Below are 27,566 nucleotides of genomic sequence, written 5' to 3'. Positions count from 1 at the left end.
GCCAGGGGTCCGGCAAAACCGCCCCCCCTTTTTTCAATTTGGCCAGGCCCCTGATGCCAGTACCAGTAGTACCGGCCTATCGGCGGCCCTGGATACAATCATTTTGAAAAGGGTAAGGGCAGATGGCAGGATCTAAGAATCTTCTTGCACATCTGAGTCAGTGTTTTAGATCAAAATACAGAACCACAGATTATTTAAATACTGTAGCTACCGTAGGTTATATTAAAACCCAAACCCATCAGGACAAAAGGCAGAACTTCTTAATCATATTTTGCATTTCTGCTCAATTAGGTTTCTGCTCAAACCCAAAAGAGTTACTTGGAAGTTCAAGTCAATTTTGACCTCCAGATCTCCAGACACAGAGAGGAAGGACTAGACGGTGTCCCTAAAATCTATATAATCCATATCACCTCTCGTCCCTATTGTAAACAAGTGAAGAAAATCAACAAGAGATGTCTGTATGTCTGAACTGAACAAGCTTTTCCTCTCTCTCCCCCTCCTTTTCCCAAATTGCTTTTATCTGGAGAAAAGCAGGCAATGATTTTCTGATTTGTCTTTGTAAACATAACATGTTGCTTGGCATTCAGAATTCCAGAGAATAAAGGTTAATTATTATTTAAACAATAGCTATGGTATATTTAATTGACTAGTCTATGGCTACTAAGTTTAAAAACTCACTAGATGATGTCAGTAATTAAACTTTCTTATGGCTGCCTGCGTTTTTGCAATGCAGATCTGGTAGTCTAATCTCAATACCCGATCTTCACAATCTGTGTGTATCAAAGATAGCTTTCTATATTCAACATAACAAGTGTGTTACAACCAGGGGTGAAATCTAGCAGGTTCTGACAGGTTCTGGAGAACCAGTAGTGGAAAATTTGAACAGTTCGGACAACCAATAGCAAAAATTTTGTGTAGTTCAGAGAACCGGTAAATACCACCTCTGGTTGGCCCCAGAGTGGGAGGGAATTGGAATTTTGCAGTATCCTTCCCCTGCCCCGCCTACCAAGCCACACCCACAGAACTGGTAGTAAAAAAAAGTTTGGAACCCACCTCTGGATCAGTAAGAGTCCATTTCCTCCCAAAATTTTGGTAAGTAGGTCAACTCACCATTAGAAAGAGGAGGTGGAGGATCAGTCCGCTTGCTAGCAAAATGCTGCAGGCTCCTGGATAATGACATTTTTAGGGTGCTATCCTGGTAGTTTGAAATTGCTCCTGAACTACAGTTCCCAGCATCCCTGCCTATTGTTAGACAAGCTTGAAATGGCTAAGTCTCCCATTCAAGAAGTAAAGTACAGTATGCTTTAAAAAAAGAAATTGTTAGGACTCTGTCCATAACTGTTGTGTTGGCAATATATTGGCCGCAGGTGTTGCAGACTGCCACAACTCTGCCTCCTAATTGAAGTTAGTATATCTGCCTGTGGCTGAGTAGTTATTCACAACTAATCTCAATCTGAATGTTTCTGCGTGTGCACAGCCTTGGTAAACAAGGATTACTTTGCTCATACATTAACAAAATGGAATTGAGGCAAACAACATTGATGGCCTTTAACTGCAGGTATATATTTTTTTTTAAAGTTGGATCCAGATCTTATCCATCCATCTGAACATTGTTAAACATATCAAATTATAAACCTGGTGATTTTCCAACAAAAAGGTATGTAAGAACAGAGAAAGAGAAAACCCTACATTCTGCAACCAGTCAATCGTGCAGAGTTTTGTGACCAAGACACAGTCCCTTTAAAATAAGTCTCAAAAAGCCCTTTGAAGTGATGCATTGGAATGACCCCTGTCTGAATCATAAAATTGGCTCACCACATTTTTACCTGAGTGTATTTCTCAGGCAAGAAAAGCATAGATCATCCAGTGCTTTTGCATTGGCATCCTTCAGTCTTGAAAGACCATGGTATCATGCTCTGGATTCATATTCATATATAACATATATCAGTGATGTCGAAACTATGGCACGGGTGCCACAGGTGGCATGCGGAGCCATATCTGCTGGCACACGAGTCATTGCCCTAGCTAAGCTCCAACATGCATGTGTGTGCCAGCCAGCTGATTTTTGGCTCAAACAGAGGCCCTGGGAGGGTGTTTTTGACTTCCAGAGAGCCTCCAGGAGATGGGGGAGGGCGTTTTTAACTGCCTAAGACTCCAGGAAAGCCTTTGGAGCCTGAGGAGGGTGAAACACGAGCCTACCGGGCCCACCAGAAGTTGGGAAGTAGGCTGTTTCCAGCCTCCAGAGGGCCTCCAGGAGGCGGGGGAAGCTGTTTTTGCCCTCCCCAGGCATTGAATTATGAGTGTGGGCACTCACGCATGTGCTATAGTGCATGCCTATGCTCTTTCAGCACCCGAGGAAAAAGATTCACCATCACTGACATATATGATACAGAATAATATATATATACTGTATTAGATTTTCACAGTTATACCCCTCCCCCTCAGCTTGTTTTAAAACAGGGATGGGGGAACTACGGGCCCTTTTATGGCCTTATGAATTCTATTAGTTGAAGTCCACAAGTCACAAAGGGACCATAGTTCCCACCATCACTATCACCATATATATTTTAAAGCAGGGGTCTCCAACCTTGGCCACTTTAAGACTTGTGGACTTCAGCTCCCAGAGTCCCTCAGCCGCTTTGCTTTGCTGTCTTGGGTTGGTTTTGCTAGCTGAGGAACTCTAGGAATTGAAGTCTACAAGTCTTAAAACGGCCAAGGTTAGAGACCACTGTATAAAGGGGGGGAAAGAAAAACTACAACCCCCAACGTGCAATTGTAAGAATCTCGTTCTTCTATGACGACGCGCGAGATTCTAACTCCTCCGCGAGCCAAAGCCGCCCCCACCGTATTGCTCTTTCTCTTTTACGTCAGAAGGAAAAGGTGGAGAAAGCCCCGCCTCTCCCCGTTTTCGGCTTACGTACGGGACGCAACTTTTTAGCATATAACGTTCGAAGCACCTCCTCCTCCTCGCTCTTCCCTCCTCCCGCTCCATTTTTGGCCTCAGCCAATCGGAGGCGAAGACCCGCGCGGTGACTTGTAAGAGGCCAACTCCCGAGTCGGGCTTGCACACATTCCGGGCGGAAGGAGGGACCGGTCGGAGCGACAATCAGCTTGCTTTGCAACGATGGTGAGCGCTTTGCAAAACAGGCCGGTTAGGGATTGTAGGGCGGTCTCTTCAACGCGGTTGTTCGAAGAGCGGCTGCTGAATACATATATATAGAGAGAGATAGAGAGTCTCCTACTTAAAATGGGCCCGACTGGTAGACCTCCAAGGTCCCTTTTCCCAGCTTCTATTCTGCTGGAGTCGTAAGATCCCGGGTTGGCCTGGAAGAATTAACTGCTGCAGGGCGGGAAATGCATTTGGAAAGTTGGGGGCAAATAAATTTATTTAATTATCCCCCCCTTTGCCCCCCCCTTAAGTAATAACGCCTTTTTTTCTTCCCCCCCCCCCCGTCGGATTTGATTGACAGTGTGACTTCTCGGAAGATCAGACCGCCGGTAAGTGCTTTTTTTTTTAGTCCCCCCCCCGCTCCAATTGGGCTATTCGTTGGAAGGTGGAGATAAAGGGAGAGGGACACACACACACACAATTTCTCTGCACCCCCATAATCTTAAGGGTGGAAAGGCAGTTTGCACTTACAATCCTTTTTTCCTCCTCTTTCCTTTGATTCTTCCAGCCTTTTTCCTTTTTCTTTCTCCCCCCACTCCCTTGATCATGGCTTCTGGATGGTGAGTTGAAGGAAAAAGAGCAACACCCGCCTTACTTAACACTATTTCCTGCTGGTATTGCTAACACGCTTTTCCTCTCAATGCAGTCCTGTGTGTGCGCGCGTGTGTGTTTGTGTGTGAGACTTGTGCATCATAAGCCTTTTCTTTCTCAGCCTCTTTTTTTGGGAATTCTGCCCTGCCCGACTTCTCTCTCATTCCCTGGACCTTCCAAGATTTCAATGCGCTTCGGCCTTTCCACCTGAATCAGCCCGGCTCTGCCTTTCTACCTTTCATTTCAAAAAATAAAAATGACCTCCCTGCATGGCTCGGGTGCATGATGGTATTTCCTGGTTAAGGCTGCTTGAAAGGGACGCGCCCAGCGGCCTCCATTTTCTTGAACCAAAAGGAGACAAATTAGGGTTTCTTGCGAGGAAAGGGTGAGCCGGGAGAAGCTGGAGTGCGGAAGTTGTTCACCCGGGGAGGGTCGATCCTGGCTTAATCCTCCGCTAATGCAGATGGAGAAGGTGGATGCAGACAACTCTTCCCCTCCTACATTCCCCCCTTCGGCCAGCCACAGAAGCTGCTGAGGTTTTATTTTATGCAAGGCAGGGTTTGGCTCCTGCTGGAGAAAGGTCCTTTGTCAGGAAAGGAGGGAGGAAAGAAAGAGGAAGAAAGAAAAAGAATAAAGAAAGAATAAAGAAAGAGAAAGGAAGAGAGAAAGAGGAAGACAGGGAAAGGGAGGGAGAGAAAGAAAGAAAGATGCTTTCAAAGAAGAGGGAAGATGGGCGCCGGGATAGCCGCCTCTGTTGCTTTCCTTATATGGGCAAGAAACTCATTTTGGAGCAGGAAGGGTTGGCAGCTGTAGCATTAATACATTCCGATCCGGCAGCGGATTCCTTTGCAAGGCTGGTTGAAACGCTTAAGGTCTTAAGGGCAACAAGCCACAGCTGACCGGCCCTGCAATTGGGGATTCACATTCCCATTGAAATAAATCTGACTTTCTTAGTAGGACTAGATGCCCAATCTTCCCCCCCTGCCTCAGCCCCACCCCATGATCATAGAGAGGTTCCTCCAGCCCAGAAAAAGTCTGATCCCTCTGAACTTTTTTGTTGGATGCCAGCATGCTTTGTGCATCCTGCCTGTTGAGAGCACAGCTGTCAAATGGAGCAAAGGTTCTTGAGCTTGGATTAAATTTGATTTCATCTTAATATATGGGGGTAGTTTTTTTCCTCTTTCTATGTGCTTAATTTATTGTTACCTAACCAAAACCGATCAACACAAAGACAAAAAATACCGTATTTGGGAGGAGGGACTAGTTGCTTAAAAAACCCCACAATATTGCCATTTTAATTAAAAAGCACCACTTAAGAAACAGTATATTTTCCAAAGTAGTATATTGATTGGGCTCTTGGTTGAGCCAAATTAGTTTCAAATAGAAGATCCATCTTTTTTAAAAATGTATTAGCAAGCTCACTTTAGTTGTACCCTTTAGGATTTGCCCTTAAAATACTTATTTCTTCCAGACTAGCCTTATGAAATAGACTAGAGGCATCCGTCCTTAGGAGGTAGGGGCAGATGACAAAAGCTTTTTGGTATATGCGCTGTTTTAATAAAGGATCCTTCAGAATCCTTTGGTATCAATTGTGGCAGCACAAATGGTGGTTTTATTTTTAAACAGAAGTTTAAAATTTTTACAAAAAGAGATAACTGGTTCATTTTAAGTGCAACTTAAGAGCCATTTTGACAATTTTCCCCATTGGATCACTTGCTTAATTTGTTACAATAGCAGTGGAATAAAATTTAGCGGTTTTAAAAGGTATAAAAGCTTTGTAGGGGGGAAAAACAGATTAGTGAGTCATGTCTGCAACTAGCATCTTCAATTAATGAGTCAAGATCTGTGTCTCTCATCAGTGGCAATTTTAAGCAATACTGCCATCGACTTCTTGAATTCCCCAGCTCGCAGGACTAGTTGGGGAATTCTGGAGGTTGAAGGTGTCTAGGAAATATCCTCTGCTTGATTCCTGGAAATAAGCAAGGATAGCTGAGACCTTTATTATTATTATTATTATTATTATTATTATTATTATTAATTGGATTTGTATGCCGCCCCTCTCCGCAGACTCGGGGCGGCTAACAACAGCAGTAAAACAGTATGTAACAAAATCCAATACTAAAAAACAGTTAAAAACCCATTATATAAAAAAACCAGTCATACATACAAACATACCATACATAAAATTGTAAAGGCCTAGGGGGAAAGTGTATCTTAGTTCCCCCATGCCTGGCGACAGAGGTGGGTTTTAAGCAGCTTACGAAAGGCAAGGAGGGTGGGGGCAATTCTAATCTCTGGGGGGAGTTGGTTCCAGAGGGCCGGGGCCGCCACAGAGAAGGCTCTTCCTCTGGGTCCCGCCAAGCGACATTGTTTGGTTGATGGGACCCGGAGAAGACCCACTCTGTGGGACCTAACTGGTTGCTGGGATTCGTGCATCTACAATAGGCGACCAACAGTTGTGAGTTTGAATCCATGTCCTAAGCTGAGACTATTCCTGAAAGTCTCCCGAAGATTACAGGCTACTATTTAATTGTTATAGCTTTTCTTTAAGGCTTCTATTTCTTGATTCCTTTGATTCTTTTGTTTGGAAAAACAAGGTCCTACTTGAAGAAGGATCACGACTGTGGCAGGCTGTGTCATTTAGCCTTTATGCAGTGGTGTCTAAGTGGCATTTTGCCCCCTTCATAGCGGTGTGGCAGGTGTGGCCTTGTGCATGAAGCACACCTGGCCACACCGCTATGAAGGGGGCGAAATGTTGTGATACGTCACATGATGGCGATGTGAAGCCGCGGGTTTGACACCCATGTTGTAAGGGTACTAAATGAACATCATGTTCTTACCGTAGATGTTGAGCAAGGCTTTTGGCTCTCCCCCCACCACCACCATTGCTACATTTCTCCCCACCACTATCTTATAACCTCTAGTTGCAGGAACAGTATTTAATTTGAATTTTCCCACCTCCATTGTTACATTTTCTTGAGTGAAAATAATTAAGAGATGGGGAAATAAGTCTGTTATATGTTACCTTGCATGGGAAGGAAACTCTTGAATTTTGTGACATGGTCTTGTTGTGTCATGCTTGTTTTGATGTGCCTCAACTATTATTCTCCTTTTTATGCATTCTTGACTCCTAACAAATGGCTGTATAGCGGTGTGGGTGGAATAGTGGACTGGACCTAAGGAGGCAGCAGTGAAGGATACCACTTTTGTGAAGGATGCCTGAGAAGGATACCCTTAGGGAAGAGTTATATATGCTATACAGAATTCTTTCAGTAAATGATTTTAGAACCATGCAATATAAGTGGCATAAAATGCCACATAAATCAGTTCATCTGACTCTGCTATTCATCCTGATCCTAGATCAGAAATGGCTGGACAATTTTCCTTTGGCCACTGTGTGATTTTTGCACAGGATGCTCGGCAAGGTAGAAGTAGATCTAATTTAGCAAAGCGTTTGTATTCTTCAGGGAGTGCCCACTGCAGTTAGCAGAGAGCCCATACACATTGGCCATCTGCTCCATTTTTATCCTGGTCTTGCTCCAAGGAATAAACTATGGGATATAGAGCTCTTTCATCCTCCTCCGCTTCCTTAAAATATTTTTTGTATGGGAAGTGAAACAGAGAAAGAGCAGCTCAGAGATTAAGTGTGGGGCTCATGTTTAAAGGGAATTGGGCAGTCTCCAGTCTTAGTTTAACATTCCATCCATTACACAAGTAGATTTTCAAGCTCTAAGATAGTGTATATTTGCAGCATAAGCAAGGGTGTGTTGATTTGAAGCTAAGACTTATTGCGTTCAGCGAGGCTCACTGCAAAAGGAGGCATACACTTTTAAAGATGTTAAGCGAGTTATGTTAAGTTTTAGGATATTTGGGGGAGAGGATAAAAATGATGAAAAAATATCATTCCTGGTGGTTCTGCTTTCTCTGGATGGAAAGGGATAACTTCTTTTCCTTCTCTTTGCTTAGATCAGGTGACACGTGGAGCCAGACCTGCTGGCACATGAGCTGTTGCCTTAGCTCAGCTGCAGCACGCATGTGCATGATGGCCAGCTGATTTGTGGCTTGCACAAAGGCTGGGGGGGGGGCATTTTCGCCCTCCCTAGGCTCCAAGAAAGTCTCTGGAGCAGACCTGGGCAAAGTGCGGCCCGTATGCTGTCTGTGACCAGCCCGCGGAGGTTGGAATGAAGGAAGGAAGGAGAAATTGAGGGAGGAAGGAAGGAGGGAGAAATGGAGGGAGGGAAGGAAGGAGAAATGGAGGGAGGAAAGGAAGGAAGGAGAAAAAGAGGAAGGAAGGAGGGAGAAATGGAGGGATGGAGGAAGGAAGAAAGGAGAAATGGAGGGAGGAAGGGAGGAAGGAGAAATGGAGGGAGGAAAGGAAGGAAGGAGAAATGGAGAGAGGAAGGAAGGAAGGAGGGAGGGAGGAGAAAAGGAGGGAGGGAGGAAGGAAGAAGAAATTCTCTTTCCAGGCCCTTTTGCAAACCTCCAATAAATGCTCATTTTTTAATTGTTCATTGGTTTCATTGGCCTTTCCAAGAAATTTAAAGCAAACTCCCCACCTATCAGGGGGGAAAAAAGGAGGAGGAGGAGGAAAAGGAATCCAAAGCTACATTCAGGCAAAGCCTCGACTATGTTTTCTCAACTGACAATGTAGGTCAGTTGAAGAGAGGCACCTGAAAGGAATGTTTTGAAAGAGAAGTAAAGAACTGCCCAAGAGCAGAAATAAAAGGCAGAGAAAATCAGAGAGACATAGGCTTCTCTCCATCTGGAGAAGGAAGGGAGGAAGGAAGGAGAAATGAAGGGAGGAAGGAAGGAAGGAAGGGGTGGGCAATTAATTAATAATTATATAATATACTGTATAATTATAATTTATAATTATAATATAATTAACTCAGTTCTACCCAATAATGTACAGTATTGGGTAGAACTGAGTTAATTATATTAATCCGGCCCTCTAAAACCATCCCAATTTCTCATGCGGCCCCATGGCAAAATTAATTGCCCACCCCTGCTCTGGAGCGTGGTGAGGGCAAAAACAGGCCTACTGGCCCAACAGAAGTCGGAGAACGGAAGGGGGGGGCGGTGTAGTGCACACATGCACAGGGGATGGGGCAGCGGGGAAGGTTCATGCACATGTGTGCAGGTTTGAATTGTGTGGTGCATTGAATTAGGTGGTGCATTGAAATAGGTGTGCATTGAATTATGGCTGTGGGCACTTGTGTGTACGTGATAATGCGCACGTGCGCACTTTTGGCAACCAAGGAAATAAAGGTTCTCCATCACTGTTTTAGATGTTCATTTTGCCTTAAGCTCTTTCCTTGTGACCTTTCCTTCTGCAGAGTTCAAGGAAGCTTTCCAGCTCTTTGACCGAACCGGTGATGGCAAGATCCTCTATAGCCAGTGCGGAGATGTGATGAGGGCCCTGGGCCAGAATCCCACCAATGCTGAAGTCATGAAAGTGCTGGGAAACCCCAAGAGCGACGGTAAAGCTCATGTTGTACTGTATCGGTTTGGGGTGAGCTATGGAGGGAAAGTGCTGCCGTTCTTTGCCTTAAAAGGCTGCCTTTTATCTCGATGGTGTAGATCTCGGAGCCAGGTTGGGTTCTGAGTATAGTTTGATCTTAAAATAAATTTCTAAGCATTGTGCTTGAAAGTGTAGTGGTAGAACTTTGCCGTGACTTGGCCCAGATGTTGAGAAAAACTTAGTAGTATAAAGCAAGGGAGGGAATCCTTTTGGAAGCAAGGCATCTCAGGTTTTGGAAACCTTATTATCCTCAAAAGATTGGCTGCATGCCGTATTATTCGGAGTATAAGACACACCTTAGCTTTTGGGAGAGGAAAATAGGGGTGGGGGTGAGGGATCTGCCTAGCAGCTATTCATCTGGCTAGCGTCCTTAGTCTGGTCAGCTTTAGCACATTATTTTATCCCCAGGTTAGGGCTTTAAAAAAATTGGAACGAGCATCAATAAAAACAAGCCTGCAAGCTGGGAACATTGTTAGCACCTTAGAGCTTGGGGGGGGGGGGGGGGGGCTTTAAAAAAACTAAAGGTATGTCTTTTTTTATTTATTTGGTTTTTTAAAATTAATTTTTATTGATTATAAAAAAGAAAAAACAAACATAACACATAGGACATAACAAAACACGAAATGAGCAAGGTATGTCTTATACTCTGAAAAATGCATTATATTGTAGCACACTGGCCTTATTTTCTGCCATTCTTCCTGGTGCTCCAGTGTGCTCACTACTGCCCTAGCTCTACCTTGACCATCTTCCAAAGTTGGTCATCTGAGAGCTTCCAAACAGAGCCACAGTTACAGCCAGCCAGCATTTATTTATTTATTTATTTATTGGATTTGTATGCCGCCCCTCTCCGTAGACTTGGGGCGGCTAAAAACAATAATAAAAACAGCATGTAAATCCAATACTACAACAACTAAAAAACCCTTATTTTAAAACCAATCATACCTACAAACAAACAAACATACCATGCATAAATTGTAAAGGCCTAGGGGGAAAGAGTATCTCAGTGCCCCCATGCCTGACGGCAGAGGTGCGTTTTAAGGAGCTTACGAAAGGCGAGGAGGGTGGGGGCAATTCTAATCTCTGGGGGGAGCATTGTTATCTTTAAGAACCACCTGTGAGGGACAAAAATCTTTCATGAAATCAAACCGATTGCAATGCAGCCTAAGGTTATCCTGCGTTTGATTACAGAAGTAGAACTGTCATGTTGAACAATTTTTGATCCAAAGAAGATAAATTCTCAAAACAAATTCCATTTCCTCCTTGCTGATTTTAAACAGCTGTTATAATTATTTTTTTTTCCCTGAAGTTAAGACTTAATCCTACTTTTTGCAAGAGGGTATATTATTAACTTAGTCTCGGTTTTGGATTCATTGTTATACCAGTATGAGCAAAATCTGCCAGCACCTAATTTAAACCGTTTTTTTAAAATGCAGAGTTTGAATTATATTGCTCAAAAAATAAAGGGAACATTTAACAACACAATATAACTCCAGGTAAATCAAACTTCTGTGTAATCAAACTGTCCACTTAGGAAACAACACTGATTGACAATCAATTTCATTTTGTTGTCAGCACATTCAGAACAAAGTATTCAATGATAATATTTCATTCATTCAGATCTAGGGTGTGTTATTTGAGTGTTCCCTTTATTTTTTTGAGCAGTGTATATTGGGGAAGGAAGAAATTCCGGACCCTAATTCCAAAGGGTGTAATTTTGAGATGTTGAGGGCGTAATTTGGGGAGATCCGTTATAAAGGAGAAGTGCATCTTATTCATGGTCTCACTGACACGTCTCCTCATTTCTCGCCCCGGCCCTCAGAAATGAATATGAAAACGCTGAGTTTTGAACAGTTCTTGCCTATGATGCAAACCATCGCCAAGAATAAGGACCAGGGCTGCTTCGAGGATTACGTGGAAGGATTGAGGGTTTTCGACAAGGAGGGAAACGGCACAGTTATGGGAGCAGAGATCCGTCATGTTCTTGTCACCCTAGGTAAGATGACACTTTATTCCACCTGGCTGTCCTGGCTGGGAATTCTGAGGGAAGTCCGTTCAACACGCATCATGAGGCAATCGAGAAGAGGGACTTGAAGCTGTTGAGGGTGTTGGTGGTTCTTCTTCTTCGTTGAGTTTAAAACTACTGCTTCCAGTTTGCTAAATTACTATAATTCAGTGATGGCAAACCTTTTCGGCACCGAGTGCGCCAGAAACCCGAAGACAGATAGTTGATGTGCACATGCCTGGTTTTTGGCTGGTTTTGGGATAATTTTTCAGGCCTAAAAAAGACATCGTGGGAAATGGCCCCCCAAAACAGCTTGAAACCAGCCCCGGAAAATGATCAGAAATTGGCCTAAAAATGGCCCCAAAACAACCCAAAAAAGGCCCAAAAACTGCCTGGTTTTTTGTCTTTCTGGGCATCTTTTGGGCCATTTTCAGGCCATTTTCTGGTTTTTCAGCACCCACGAAGACCAGCTGGCTGATGGCCATGGGCACATCAGAAACCAGAAGAGTATCTGGCGACGGCACAGCTGCCCACAGAGAGGGCTGTGTGTGACACCTCTGGCACGCATGCCATAGGTTCGCCATCCTGGTTATATCTAATCAAATCATTTCTAAACCCATCCTTTTTCCCCCCCTGCAGGGGAGAAGATGACAGAAGAAGAGGTAGAGATGCTGGTGGCCGGCCATGAAGACAGTAATGGCTGCATCAACTATGAAGGTGAGGCCCAGGGAACTTAACACGCTTTTATAGCCTTTGAAGTTGCCGTTCTTGATTCAAAGGATCCAATATCTTTTGACTCTGGGGATTTGGATGGAAAACTCTGGGGTTGGGAATGCTTTGCGAGGTTTTCAGTAGTGTGTGTGTGTTTTCTCACATAGTATACATTTTTTTCTTTCCTATTGATGTAGAAGGAAGTTCAGGTAAAGTTCTAGGGAGAAGGTGGGCAACCTGGAGGCCTCAAGTATTTTTGAATATGTCTCCCCCATTTCTTGCTTTTTGGATGGACCTGGTGGGAATTGGTCCAAAAGATGTTGGAGGGCAGCTGGTTATCTATTCCTTCCATGATAAAGGGCTATATTTAACAATACGGAGAAGTTGGTGATCTTTGGTCACCAAGTAAGGGAGCTGACAATCACACCGGTGCTGCTAACTGTCTCATTGTTAAAAAAAACCCACATACCCCCAAATGCCTGTCTAGATGTGTGGACTTCAACGCCCATTCTGTTGAATATGAGCCACGGTGCAGTGGTTAGAGTGCAGTGCTGCAAGCTGCTGTCCGTCGGTTGTCTGCAATTTGGCAGTTCAAATCTCACCAGGCTCAAGGTTAACTCATCCTTCCATCCTTCAGAGATGGATAAAATGAGGCCCTAAATTGTTGGGGGCAATATTCTGACTCTGTAAACCACTTAAAGCATTGTAAAGCAGTATATAACTCTTTTAAGTGCTATTGCTATTGTTGTTCTGGCTGAAGGATTCTAGGAGATGAAGTCCACACATCTTAAAGGTGATAATAATAATAATAATAATAATAATAATAATAACAATAATAATAATAATAATAATAATAATAATAATTTATTAGGTTTGTATGCCGCCCCTCTCCGAAGACTCGGGGCGGTTCAGAAGCAGTGGCCTCGGACAATATATTTACGTATCATTACTAGCAAGGGGCCAGTGCTACACCAGACTTCCATTGCTTGGTGTTGTGGGAGTTTACATACCCTGTGTGGAACCCAAGCGATCTGGGACTGTGGGCTTGGTCGACTTGGGGGGGGGGGGGGGAGACGTCGATGTGCGAGTTAAGCTAGTTAGCCTACGGTACAAATAACTCCCTTGCCTCAAAAGCTCCCTGCAACCTTGTGCTGTGTCTGCTACATTTGACTGTGAACCTAAGTATAGCAGAGACCGCAGTGGCCTCTGGTGATGTTGTGTGTTGTGTGTCATGTGTCTGTTTTTATTTAATTTGCTTGATCAATTTTGATGTTTTTTCCTTTCTACAGCATTTGTGAGACACATCTTATCAGGGTGAATTCAAATGGGGTACGCCTCCTCCAAAACTATTCTCTCTCTCTTTTTTTAACAGCCTCCCTTTTTTTTTTTGGTTGCCGGGGGGGGGGGGGGAAGATGTTTGCGCTCTACTTTTTTCCCCCTCCCCCCCTCTCCCAATTTCTCTTGTTCATCTTCCTCCATTTCTCCCCAACTTCTAGCATGTCTCTGCATGTAGCTGACTCTGCGTAATCTGAGCCAAAGGCGGCTAGAGAAATGAGGCAGCTCCGACTGGGTGAAAGCAAGACTGTGCCTGTGTAACCTCAGACTGTCAGTGGCAGGAGAAGGGGGAATGTTTAATCTTTTGTGAAAGGCCCTTGTATCTGGGGGTAATCAGGATGCCTTGAGCTGTCATTGTAGATGATAACAGGTCCTGTTCCATCTTCTTCTAATACATATAAGCTGGGTTCCCTTTGTGTGATGACTCCCAGGACACCCTCAGCCAAAGAAATGGGTTGCTGTCCAGCAAATGGGTAACTGGTGATCACATTGTGATGGTGGTGGTTGTGGGCAGCTTAATGGTTTCAATTCATTAGAGTTTTCACAGTGGTTCCAGGGAGATGACGCCATGATCCTTAGAAATAATTTAGTCTGACAGTCTCCATTGATTGCAGTGGTTCTCAACCTTTCTAATGCCGCGACCCCTTAATATTTATTTATTTATTTATTTGATTGATTGATTGATTGATTGGATTTATATGCCGCCCCTCTCTGAGGACTCGTGGCTGCTCACAACATGTACAGAAAAACAGGAAACAATAATAACAATCCAATTATACCTTAAAAACAATTAAAATAATAATACAGTTCCTCGTGTTGATAGACCCCCCCAATCATAAATCTAGCACCAATTCTCCTAACAGAGCTTTAAGCTGATTGGCAGGAAGGTCAGACAGACACCCCCACTGTAAACGCCTGATTGGTCGGATTTTAAAAATATGTTCCAAGGTGCCAGAATAGAAGCTTTAGTTCCTAACACCATGGGAAAATGGTCTTTTTCCATGGTCTTAGGTGACCCCTGTGAAACAGTTGTTTGACCCCCCCCCCAAGGGGTCCCAACCCCCAAGTTGAGAACCACTGATCTTTTTTTTATTTTTTTTCAATTTTTTTATTATTTTTCATAAAACAGACATACAGACGTACAAACATTAAACATAAAATGGGGATGTGTTTCCCCACTTCTTTTGAAAGTATACATTCAAATAGAAAAAAGAATACATAATCAAACATTTGTTAAATGTTAAAAAGTCTAGTAAAAATTTTTCAAATCTTAAATGCAATATTAGTACGGTATAAGTAAAAATGCTTAATATGTTATTTAAGTGTAATATATTCATCTAATCAAACATTCAAACTAATCTCAATTACTAAGCATACATAAAACAAAATTTTTAATATATCGCTTGTGAGTAAACAACTATGTCAAAATCATCAACAAATACATCTAATATTGTTATTACCTAAATAAAAACAGATCTATCTCTTATTTTTTCTTATCTAACCATTTATATATGTTGTTCCATGTTTCATAAAATTTTGTATCTTCTTGATCGTTTAATCGTCTTGTCATCATATCCATTTCAGCGCAATCTAATATTTTAGCTATAACTTCTTCTTTCTTGGGGATTTCCTCCCCCTTCCAGTTTTGCGCGTATATTATTCTAGCCGCAGTTAATATGTGTATAATTAAGTAAAGAGTTTCCTTCTTATAAGTCTGATTAGTAATTCCTAATAAGTAAAATTCCGGGGTGTTGTCTATGTCATATTTTAATATTTCTTTTAATATCTTCTCAATCATCTTCCAATAAGTTTTCGCTTTGCTACATGTCCACCATTGATGGTAATAAGTTCCTATATCTTTCTTGCATTTCCAACACAGTGGGGATGTTTTAGGAAACATTTTAGCTATCCTGTTAGGTGGAAGGTGCCATCTATAAAACATTTTAATTTGGTTTTCTTTTAATGAAACTGACTTGGTCATTTTCCAATTATTAATCCAGACTTTTTCCCAAGTATCTATATCTATTTCCTTGCCTATATTTCTGCACCATCTTATCATGGTATCTTTTAGAGTCAACTCTATATTTTTGTGAGCGATAAGAAATTTATATATTTTCCCTATCATTTTTACTGAATTATTAATAATTAAATGACTTAGCAAATTCTTACTTTTACTAAAAGTATAAAGAGTTATATCCTTCTGGTATCTGGATCGAATCTGGGCATAATGCCACCAATCTATTATTATCCCTTCTTCTTGTAGTTTATTCCTAAGCTTTAGCTTCATCTGATCATTTAATAATTCTTTATATCTATAAAATATTTTCGTGTCTTTTATAGATTTTGGATGTGTTATTGCTTCTAGGGGGGCTATCCATTCTGGAACATTTAAGAAGTGGTTTTTCTTTATGTCCTTCCAAACCTCTAGTAAATACTTCCTTAATGTGTGTCTTTTAAAATATGAGTGATTTTTTTCCTTGTCATACCATATAAATGCATGCCAACCCAGCATAAGATCATGTCCTTCTAAATTTAATATTCTTTTATTCTCTAAGGTTATCCAATCTTTAATCCATGTTAAGGCGGCGGCCTGATAATATAATTTCCAGTTTGGAAGACCAAATCCTCCTCTTTCCTTAATGTCTTCCAAACAGTTTATTTTTATCCTTGCTTTTTTCCCTTGCCATATAAATTTTTTAACTAAGTTTGTCAAAGTTTTAAAGAAAGTTCCCCCTGGGTTTATTGGAATTACCTGAAAGAGAAATAAAACCTTAGGCAAAATATTCATCTTGATTGTGGCAATTCTTCCTAAAAATGATATTTTCAGGTTGTTCCATGTTTCTAAATCTTTTTTAATTTCTGATAATAATTTTATATAATTATCATTTTTTAAGGTTATTGTTTTCGCTGTTAAATTTATTCCTAAATATTTTACTTTCTTTACGGTTTTTATTCCAGAAATATTTTCTAATTTAGTTTCTTGTATTTTATTCATATTTTTGGTTAAGAAAGAAGTTTTACTTTTATTTATCTTTAAACCTGCTACCTTTCCGTATTGTTCAATAGTTTGCAATAAAGAAGGGACAGTTGTTATCGGTTCTTCAATTATAAACGTTAAGTCATCTGCAAAAGCTTGGAGTTTGTAAGTTTCGTCTCCTATAGTTAAACCTTTTATTTCGGAATCCGCTCTTATTTTAATTAATAAAGTTTCAAGTGTCATAATAAATAACAATGGTGATATAGGACATCCTTGACGAACTCCCTTGTTTATATCAAGTGCTTGTAATTGGTTATTATTTAATATTATTTTAGTCGTTTGTTTTGAGTATATAGTATCTATTAAATTAACAAATTTTGAGCCAAATCTCATTTTGTTTAATTGCATTTTTATAAATGTCCAGTTAACGTTGTCAAAGGCCTTTTGAGCATCTAAGAACATTAAGGATGCTGTCTTATCTGGATGTTGTTCATAGTATTCTAATGTATTTATTACTGTTCTAAGGTTATTTTTAATTTGTCGCCCTGGTAGAAATCCATTTTGGTCTTGGTGTATTATTCCATTTATAATTCTTTTAAGTCTATCTGCATAAATGGCAATAAATATTTTATAATCTACATTTAATAAAGATATGGGTCTATAATTTTTGATTTTTAGTGGGTCAGTGCCGGATTTGTGTATTAAAGTTGTCAGCGATTCTGACCAAGATTTCGGAATTTTACCCTCAAGTCTACATGAATTAAAAATTTCTAACATATAGTTTCTTACTATCTCATTGTCTATCTTATACCATTCTGCCGGTATAGCATCCGGACCAGTGGCCTTGTTGTTTTTCTGTTTTTTAATTATAGTTAGGAGTTCTTCCATTGTTATTGGACCATCCAACATAGTCTGTTGATCTTCTGTTATTTGTGGTAATTTTGAAGCCTGTAAGTAATTAAAAACCTCATCTTCACTAACATTGTCTTTGGCATAAAGATCTTTATAAAAGTTATAAACAATGTCCGCCTTTCCTTCTGTATCATATTTTATTGTACCATCTTTGTCTTCTAGTTTTTTTATCAATTTGGATTGACTCTGCTTTCTAAGTTTATATGCTAACCATCTGCCTGGTTTATTTGCATGTTCAAAATAATGTTGTTTTGCTCTTTTAATTTTTTCAGTTATTTGATTTTGGAGAACCACTGATCTATAGGAAACCTATAGCATCTCCAGTTCATACTTGCAGCCTCCTGAAGGTTTTAAGCATAGGCTCCAGAGGTCTTCCAAACATTGCTGTTGAATTAGAACTTTTAAGATCAACAAAACTGAATTACAGGTTTAGTGAAGATAAATCCCCATCATAGGATTTCCATTGCCATGGCATGGAAATAGCTTGACATTTCTTTCTTTTGGGGTGTCTGTTTGACTCCCTAGTCTAGCGCAGGGGGCCTCCAAACTTGGCAGCTTTAAGCCTAGAGGACTTCAACTCCCAGCAAAGCTGGCTGGGGAATTCTAGGAGTTGAAATTTGTTTGTTTATTTATTTATTAGATTTGTATGCCGCCCCTGTCCGAAGACTCAGGGCAGCTCAGAAGATATAATATAAAACAGTGCATATAAAACAAATCTAATTAGTTTAAAAACTACAAAGCTAAAAACCCAGTATATTAAAATCAATCAACCAATTCAATCACATTTATTGGTCAGGGGTTCTAGATCTAGTTGCCCAAGGCTTGGGCGACATAAGTGAGTCTTGAGACTCTTGCGAAAGGCGAGTAGAGTGGGGGCAGTACGAATCTCTGGGGGGAACTGATTCCAGAGGGCCAGAGCCCCCACAGAGAAGGCTCTCCCCTAGGCCCCGCCAAACGACATTGTCTTGTTGACAGGACCTGGAGAAGGCCAACTCTGTGGGACCTAACCGGCCGCTGGGTGTGGCAGAAGGCGGTCCCGTAAGAAATCCTCCCGGCTTAAAGTTTGCCAAGGTTGGAGATTCTTGGGCTAGTTTGTAGCCTTGGACCTCTTATGGGGTGTCCAATGCAGGTGGTCCTCGACTTAACAAGCATACGCTTAGTGATCATTTGAAGTCACAACAGCCCCGAAAAAAACAGGACTTGTGGCTGTTTTTCACACTTCTGACTGTTGCAGCATCCTCATGGTCACATCAAAATTTGGATGCTCGGTAACTGGTTCCTGCTTGTGTCACACGAACAGCTTTTTTGAGCCTCTGACAAGCAAAGTTAAGAGGGAAACCAGATTCACATGAACAAGCAAGTTAGCCAATTAGAAACTGCAATGATTCTCTTTAACAATTATGACCAGAAAGGTCACAAAATGGGGTAAAGCCCGCTTAATAATCACCTTGTTTAGCAGTGGGAATTTTGGCCTCAAACTGTGGTCGTTAAGTAGTTAGGTTTCCAATTAGCCAAGGTTGGCTTGGCTCCTGGGGAACTATCACACCGAAGTGCCTTTCGTTGCAATTGTAAAATGACATTGAATTAGAGGTTGGGAGAAAGCCGGCTGTTTGTGTGGGCTGTGTCTTTGTTTTGTTTGTTTGTTTGTTTGTGCGTGTGTGTGTACCCCTCCATCATGTCTTTCAAAGGCCAAATGATACCTGGAAAAAAGCTCCACGCCTCTTCCCTATATAATTGATGCCACTGTTGATTTAGCATGCTGTTTTAAAAAGGTTCTTCTCGTGTTTTGTTGAATTTGACCCTCCTGTAAATTTAAGCTCGGGAGATTCGGTCTTGTCCTCTGAGTCAGCAGAATAAGTCTTTGTTCTGTGCGGTGGCGTTACACCGATCTGAAAAAAATAATCTTGTTTCTCCTTCCTTCCCTCTGCATCACCACTTCCTTCCTGGTTTTTTCCAAGCTAACTGTAATCGTGGCTTTAAATCAGTCTGCTCAATCTGGTACCTCCCAGGTTATGATGGCACTGAACTCTCAACATTTCTTAGCATTGGCTGAAACAGAAACATAGAAGACTGACGGCAGAAAAAGACCTCATGGTCCATCTAGTCTGCCCTTATACTAATTCTTGTATTCTATCTTAGGATGGATATATGTTTATCCCAGGCATGTTTAAATTCAGTTACTGTGGATTTACCAACCACGTCTGCTGGAAGTTTGTTCCAAGCCTCTACTACTCTTTCAGTAAAATAATATTTTCTCACGTTACTTCTAATCTTTCCCCCAACTAACCTCAGATTGTGCCCCCTTTTTGGGCTGTGAAAAACCAACACATATAAAGGACCCCCAAATCAGGGAAGCCTCCTTCAATTTTCCCTCTCATCTCCATCTCACCAAAGAGTGAATTTTAGCAAGCAAGGCTTGGCTTTCCTGTAATTATGCTTCGGGCCTTTAAAAGTAAATTGTGTGCACCCACATGCCACACAACTACGACTGAGAGCTGCTCTCAAGGGAATCTTGAAATTGGATTAGGGTCTCACCAGTATTTCCGTCTGCTTCTGGTTTCAGTTCAGGGATATAGGTGGGTACAGTGAAGGGCTACCAAAATTTTTACTACCACATTGTGGGCGTGGTTTATGCATTTTCTTTCAACATCTTTCAGTGCAAATTTGGTGCTCTGGGGTGGAGCTCCATTTTTGCTACCCCACTACGTTACACACACACACACACACACACACACACACACACACACACACACACTGGTTTGGGCAACAGCCCACCCCGGGAGGGTACCATTGAGTTTTCCCACATATACAAATCCATGCCAGTTTTTCTCAACCAGCATCAGAAACTCCAAAATGCTAACCTTCATAGCTTTATTTTTCTTCTTCTTCCTGACAATCAAACTAGATACCTTTCCCAAATCTTACTCTCTCCTTGAATAACTCTGGCCTAATTGTAATGTAGGACTACAAAGACAAAACACTGATGTATGAAAGCACCCAAAGTTAAGCGGAATGCATTGAGTTAGCCAGGGCGGCCATGCTGACAGAGGCCATGCGCCCTCATTGGTGTAAGAGCCAGACTGTATCCTCCAGACCTCTAAGTCCGTGCTCCCCACCTTTCCAGTTTTATGGGCCGCTGGGAGAGGGGATCTATCCCTGCAAGTGGCAGGAGAACTCTCTTGCGCTTGCCCGCCACTTCCGTGGCCCGGTTCCAAACAAGCTGCGGCCCAAGGATTGGGAACTCCTGCACTATGTCAGTGATGGCGAACCTACAGCACAAGGACCTGTATCTGAGGGCACGTGAGGCGTTGCCCTGTGTCTGCTCTAGTGTGCATGCGTCTGCTGGGCAGCTGATTTTCATCCGTTTTTGCTCTCGGAACTTCCAGTTGACCCCTTGGGCCATTTTTCGCCATCCCCAGGCCTCAGTAGGCTTTCCTGAAAGCAAAAAACAGCCCAAAGAACCTACCAGAAGTCCGGGGGTTCAGTGAGGCCTGTACACATGTGTGTGGAGGCAGCGCGGGAGTTGTGCGCATGCATGGAGAGAGGGCATTGCATTATGGGTGTGGGCGTGGCTATCACGCACGCATGTACCCTTTTGGCACCCAAGCCATAAAAAAGGTTCGCCAACACTGGTTTGTTTAGGAGGAGTGCATTGGAGATGGGGCGAGATTGACTGCTTCATTTGGGAATTGGCTATACAACTCAGGAAACATTCAGATTTATCTGATAATGTAAATATTCCTCCCGGTGAGGGTATTCTTGGCAGATCAGGCTGGATGTTCCACAGGCTGTAAAAGGGGGTAGTAGAATAGAATAGAATTTTTTTATTGGCCAAATGTGATTTGTCTTGGTGCATATGCTCTCAGCATACATAAAAGAAAAAGATACATTTGTCAAGAATCATGTGGTACAACACTTAATGATTGTCATAGGGGTCAAATAAGCAATGAAGAAACAATATTAATAAAAAATCTTAGGATACAAGCAACAGTCATACAGTCCTAAGTGGGAGGGAAAGGATGATAGGAATGATGAGAAAAAAACTAGTAGAAATAGAAGTGCAGATTTAGTAAAAAGTCTTGACTGTGTTGAGGGAATTATTTGTTTAGTAGAGTGATGACATTCGGGGGAAAAACTGTTCACTAGTAAGAGTGAAGATTGGGTTTGAGTGTAAGAGTATTTATAAATGAGCAGTAGGAAGGGACTGTGTGTCTTTCCTATTAGGAAACAAAGCATATATTCAAGATAACGTGTGTACAGTGATCCCTCGAGTATCGCGAGGGTTACGTTCCAAGACCCCTCGCGATAATCGATTTTTCGCGATGTAGCGGCGCGGAAGTAAAAACACCATTTTTGGCTGCTCCCCCCCCCCCAGCGCCTCCGGCGCCCTCGCTGCTACCACCCGCCTGATCCACCACGTTCCCCGTAGGCACCCGCCCGCCCGGCCGCTCGCTCACTTTTATTTCAGAGGTGGGTAGCAAGAGGGACGCTCCCGGCTGTCGGATAACCCGAGCTTGCGTGCGGCGCTGTCGGGGGAGGAAGGCGAAGGCACTGATGCCGGGAAGACCGAAACGGGGGAGAGAGAGAGAGACAGCCTGGCTTAGCCGGAGTTCTCCTTCTCCCACCGCCTCCCCGTGAGGCAACTTGAGGGGCATCGCACCCGAAAAGGGAGGGAGACAGGCACCCGAAAAGGGAGGGAGACAGGCGTCTGTCTGGTTGTCTGCTGCTCCTTGAATGAGGGGCGTGCGGTTCCCTAGAGCAGGGGAAGGAAGAATGGGAAGGGGGCAGCGAAGAACTGATCCGAAGTTGGGCTTTAATAATGTCTTCTGCTTTCTCTTTAAACTAGAAGAAAGGGGCGTCTCGGCCGTTCGGCTTGAAGGGGGTGGGAGAAAGAAGAGGGGAGCCGCCTCGGGGAAACGGGGGTGTCGCTGGCAGGGAAAGAGTTGCGCCTCCTCTCAGAGGAGGGTCGTTCCGTGCAGAAGAGATTTTAAGGGGGTGGCAGCTGAAAGCGCGCGCGCCTCTCTCTCTCTCCGCGCTTTCCTCAGGGAGCCCCCTCAGGCATCCCCCGGCGAGTGCCAGAGGGACCGAGCCTGGGGAGCCGCATTGCTGCTTCGTGTTGCCTGGCTGGGAGGGGGCGGCGGCGGGAGTAGTAGTAGTAGCGGAGGTGGAGGCGGCTCCCCGCAGCGCCTCGGCTGCGCTGGCCTCTCCGCTGAGCGGCCTAAGCGGGCCGGGTTTCTTGGGCCCTCTGGGTTGATGGGAGGCTTCCCGGGCACCTCAGCTTCGGAGCCACCTGGGTGTTCTGGCGCCTCCGTGCGAGCATGGTTTAGGAAACGGCGCGCCGGAGGCTTCCCTCTTTTGCAGCCTCGCGTTTAAAACTGAGGCAATTTCCCTCAACAAAACGCTTGTGCAATTCTGCCCCCGCTGATGAAGAATGTCAGCTCGCCCGCCCTTCGCCTGCCCTTCGCCCGGCCGCTCGCTCGCCGCTCGAGAGCAAGAGGGGGAGAGATAGAGAAAGAGAGAGAAGGAAAGAAAGAGATGAGAGAGGGAGGAAGAGAGTGTGAGAGAAGAAGAAGCAAGATAGAGAAAGAGAGAGAGAAAGAAAGATGAGAAAGGAAGGAAGAGAGTGACGTCATCGGGTGGGAAAAAATAGCAAAAAAACCGTGGAGTATTTTTTAATTAATATTTTCTGAAAAATCGCGATATAGCGTTTCGCGAAGATCGAGATCGCGAAAATCAAGGGATCACTGTATAGCGATAGAAGCCGCTGTAATCTCATCTCTTCTCTGCCCGTTGTTGCCTTCTTTCTTTGTCGCTTTAGTTTCAGATTTGAGGAGAAACGGTGGTGGTGGTGGTGGAGATAGTCCTGTGGTTGAATGGATGGTGGGGGTGAGGGATGCTTATAATGATTTAAAACTGCCCTGAATTTGGAGTTGGCTGTGAGAATCAAAATAGAATCAAAACGTTTGTTATCCAGAAGCAGGGAGAATGTAGGAACCAGCCCACGATTTTTACATAGTAAAATTGGATTGGCAGCCCTTTAACTCTTTCAGCCTTCATCCGCCACCTCAGCTGAAGGTCAAGTGGACAGTCTTTCTTTAGAGCCCTGCTGTAGCTGCTGCCTGCCTGCCTTTATTTTTTCCCCCTCCCTCCCCTCGCCCGCTTTCTTCCTAGGTGGGCCTCAGCTGGAAAGCTGATCCTCATGCTGTAGCTGAGTGCCTCTCCATCTTCTTCTTCCTCTCTGCCAAGAAGCAGATGAGCTCCAGAATTCTGAATGCCTGGCCTATAGCGATAGAAGCCGCTGTAATCTCATCTCTTCTCTGCCCGTTGTTGCCTTCTTTCTTTGTTGCTTTAGTTTCAGATTTGGGGAGAATCGGTGGTGGTGGTGGTGATAGTTCTGTGGTTGAATGGATGGTGGGGGTGAGGGAATTTGCATAGGTCAGGGGTAGGCAAAGGTGGCTCTTCTATGACATGTGGACTTCAACTCCCAGGATTCCTGAGCTAGCATGGTTGGCTTAGGAATTCTGGGAGTTGAAGTCCACAAGTCACAGAAGAGCCGACTTTGCCTACCCCTGGCATAGGTTGTAGGCAGAGCCCCCTACTACATGATGGCGAACCTTTTTCCCCCTCAGGTGCCGAAAGTGTGCACCTGTGTGCTATCACACCCATAATTCAACGCCCCAACTCCCTACCCCCACACGTGACGCCCCATGCTCCCTTATTTCCCAACTTCTAGTCCGCTTGGTAGGCCTGTTTTTCACCCTCCCCAGGTGCCAGAGGCTTTCTGGGAGCCTTGGGAGGGTGAAAATGGCCTCCCCCACCCCCCTTGAGGTCTTCCGGAGGCCAAAAACACCCTCCCAGAGCCTCAACGCAAGCTAAAAATTAGCTGGAGCTGAACTAGGGTAACGGCTCGCATGCCGGCAGATATGCCTCCATGTGCCAACTGTGACATGCATAGGTTCGCCATCACTATTACAGGTAGTCCTCAACTTAACAATAGTTTGTTCAGTTACAACAGAATTGGGGGGAAAAGTTACTTTGACCGTCATTGCAGGATCCCCCATGGTTACACGATTTACACTCGAATGCTTTACATATTGGTTCATATTTTGGACGGTTGCAGCGTCCCACCAGGATTTTTGGCAAACAAAAGTCAATGGGGGAGCCATATTTACTTCCTAGCCGTGTTAGTAATTTAACAGCTTCAGTGACTCGCTTAACAAACTTCCCACTGACCAATGTAAATTTGGGGCTCCCCCACAAATGGCCGTTATGCTGTGTTGTGGTCGTTAAGCTGAGGACTACCTGTATCTCAGTGCAAGGAAAGGGATACGTTGCCCCCCCAATCTGAGTTACAGATTTCAAAAACTCAACTCCTGGGGAGAGAAAAACTCTTTGTGTTTTTGTCAGTGACTCTTTTTTGAAGGGGGGGACGACCAAAAGGCGATAATCTTTTAAAAGAAGCTTAAATGTCATTAGAATATTGTCACTTTTCCTACAAGTTCAATCCGCAAGAGGGAACTTTGGTTGTTCTGCTACTCAGGAATACCTCTCTACCAAAACTGTTCTTTCACAGGGAGCTTTGGCTTTTGGGCAGTAACAGAAGCAATGACCCGTATTTTAAAATATACATACAGTATATAACACTGCAGTCTCTGGCCAGTTCTAAATCCCATGTTCTGGCAGGTCTCATTTTTCCCCTCTCCCCCTGGTAGGATTAGTCTGGGCTTATATTGACTAACATGATGAAGCCTCACACCGTCTGTTTTTTCTCTCTCCCTCCAGAGTTGGTGCGGATGGTGCTCAGCGGCTGAAGGTGACCTACGACCTCTTCTCTGAATCCTTCCTCCAGTTTATCCATCACATAATTGTGCCTTTTTATCTATGTATAAAACTGCTTTTGGTTCCCTCCTCTCCAGCCTCTCGGTTCAGTTCTTGGACAGTTAACGGGAGAAGAGAGCAACCCATGAATAAGAAGGGTGCGCTCCAAAGTAACAGCAAAACCCCAGGCTGCCTGGCTTGTATAGTATCACTTGAGTACTTGAGAGAAGCGTGTGGCTGATTCTCCCTCCCAGTTGCTTTAATAAACTGTTCTGGAACAATCTTGTGTCCGTTTTGTCCTTTCGGCTGGGTGGAAAAGCCTCAAAATGAACTCGTGTTCATTTGATTGGAAAGAGAAGTACTGTACAGATAAATCCTCAGCTTCCAAGGATTCATTAGTGACCGTTCAAAGTTAACAATAGCAAGAGCATTTAGATTTATGTACCGCTTTATATTGCTTTTACAGCCCTCTCTAACCAGTTTACAAAGTCAGCATATTGCCCACAACAAACTGGGTACTCATTTTATCCACCTCGGAAGGAAAGATCGAATAAATAAATAAAATCGAATAAATAAAGAGCCATTGTTTCTATACATTTTTTGTTATGAGCGGGAATCTCTTTGTTTGTTTGTTTAGCAATAGCATTTAGACTTATATACCGCTTCCCAGTGCTCTACAGCCTTCTCTGAGTGGTTTACAGATATACTGGGAAGGAAGGAAGGAAAAAGCAAGCAAGAGCAATAACACTTAAACTTATATACTGCTTTATAGTGCTTTACAGCCATTTCTGAGCAGTTTTCAGAATTGGCCTCTTGCCCCAACAATCTGGGTCCTCATTTTACCCACCTCGGAAGGATGGAAGGCTGAGTCAACTTTGAGCCTGGTGTGATTCGAACTGCCAAATTGCAGGCAGATGGCAGTCAATAGAAATAGCCTACAGTACTGCACTCTAACCACTGCACCACCACGGCTCAATGCTGCTAAAACAAGTGGCTTATGACTGTTTTTCACACTTTTATGATTATTGCAGAATCCTCACGGTCAAGATGCCTGGCAACTAACTGATGATGAGTGTAGTCTCCCATGGGTCATGTGATCCCTTTTTGAGAACTTCCGACAAGCAAAGTAAATGAGGAAGCCAGATTCACTTAACAATGGTGTTACTAACTCAACAGCTGCAGTGATTTATTTAACAACTATGGCAAGAAAGGTCACAAAACAGGGCAAAATCCACTTAATAAATGTTTTACTTGGCAACAGAAATGTGCTCAACTGTGGTTGTAAGTTGAGGACCACCTGTGTTCTTGCCTCTGCAGTGAATCATTCATTTGAAACCATGTAGGTAACAAAAGCTGGCTCATTCTGTCCTTCATTCATTATTTAGCTCACAAACTGAGCTTACGAAACTGGGTTGAAATTTTGCCCTCCCTTAGGAGGATTTGCAAACCGTGTAGCCTTTGGTTGACCTTAAAATGTTTTATTTAATAAAACAATAGGAATTAACAAAAAGCAGTAGAAAAATAATGATGCTGAACATTTTCAGTGATGTGGCCATTAAAAATGGGCCTCTGCTATATAATTGAAGAGACCTAGAAGCACATGTACTGTAGATGTTGAGACATTATTCCAGCACGTCCTTGTGATAATTTTTATTTTATGTATTATTACATTTATATTGCCGCCTATTTGCCCATGGCAACTCAAGGCGGCTTACAGAATATAAGAATATACAGTGATAACTCGTCTTACAAACGCCTCATCATACAAACTTTTCGAGATACAAACCTGGGGTTTAAGATTTTTTTGCCTCTTCTTACAAACTACTGTATTTTCCCCTTACAAACCTGCCGCCACCGCTGGGATGCCCCGCTTCCGGACTTCCGTTGCCAGCGAAGCACCCGTTTTTGCACTTCTGGGATTCCCCCTGAGGCTCCCCTCCATGGGAAACCCCACCTCCTGACTTCCGTGTTTTTGTGATGCTGCAGGGGAATCCCAGCAGGGGAATCCAGCAGCGCAAAAACGGGTGCTTTGCTGGCAACAGAAGTCCAGAGGTGGGGTTTCCCATGGAGGGGAGCCTCAGGGGAATCTCAGCAGCGCAAAAACGGACGCTTCGGCTTGCAAAAGGGGTGAATTTTGGGCGTGCACGCATTAATCACTTTTCCATTGATTCCTATGGGAAACATTGTTTCATCTTACAAACTTTTCACCTTAAGAACCTCGTCCCGGAACCAATTAAGTTTGTAAGACAAGGTATCACTGTAGTTCATTCTTTCTGCTTTCCATGTCTTGCTTTCTGGTTTTTATTTGTACAAGCTGCTTTAACATAGGATATGTTAGTACAGTGGAACCCCGACATAAGAGCTGCTCTACTTACGAGCAACTCGAGATAAGAGCTGGGAGGGGAGAGATATTTTTGTTCTACTTACAAGCCCAAATTCGAGATACACGCGCCAAGGAGCTGTCTCCTGAAGCCAAACGCTAACTTCCGCGTTCGGCTTCAGGAGACAGCTGCGAAGCGGCGCGCGTGTT

The 27,566-nt window shown here is 43.3% G+C and overlaps 1 protein-coding gene across 2 annotated transcripts; it reads left to right on the top strand.

Annotated features, from left to right (window-relative positions):
- Positions 1-3,006: 3,006 nt before the first annotated feature.
- On the top strand, positions 3,007-25,317 carry LOC139161452 (myosin light polypeptide 6). Of its 2 annotated transcripts, XM_070740579.1 has the most exons (7): positions 3,043-3,127; positions 3,471-3,498; positions 9,097-9,240; positions 11,101-11,274; positions 11,923-12,000; positions 13,284-13,323; positions 25,001-25,317. In XM_070740579.1, the coding sequence occupies exons 1-6, from the start codon at positions 3,125-3,127 to the stop codon at positions 13,310-13,312; spliced, it is 456 nt and encodes a 151-aa protein (XP_070596680.1). In that variant the 5' UTR covers positions 3,043-3,124; the 3' UTR covers positions 13,313-13,323; positions 25,001-25,317. The 2 variants fall into 2 exon arrangements, with proteins under 2 accessions (XP_070596679.1, XP_070596680.1); XM_070740578.1 differs by lacking the exon at positions 13,284-13,323 and having other exon boundaries at positions 3,007-3,127.
- Positions 25,318-27,566: the final 2,249 nt, after the last annotated feature.

The sequence above is a fragment of the Erythrolamprus reginae genome, chromosome 2 (genome assembly GCF_031021105.1).
Source record: "Erythrolamprus reginae isolate rEryReg1 chromosome 2, rEryReg1.hap1, whole genome shotgun sequence".
NCBI lineage: Eukaryota > Metazoa > Chordata > Lepidosauria > Squamata > Dipsadidae > Erythrolamprus > Erythrolamprus reginae.
Note: the sequence above shows the minus strand (reverse complement) of the source record. Positions and strands in the feature narration are given on the sequence as shown.

Coding starts and splice junctions, on each gene's coding strand:
- LOC139161452 (XM_070740578.1), top strand. Junction 3,499..9,096: donor CTCGGAAGATCAGACCGCCG/GTAAGTGCTTTT, acceptor TTCCTTCTGCAG/AGTTCAAGGAAGCTTTCCAG. Junction 11,275..11,922: donor TCATGTTCTTGTCACCCTAG/GTAAGATGACAC, acceptor CCCCCCCTGCAG/GGGAGAAGATGACAGAAGAA.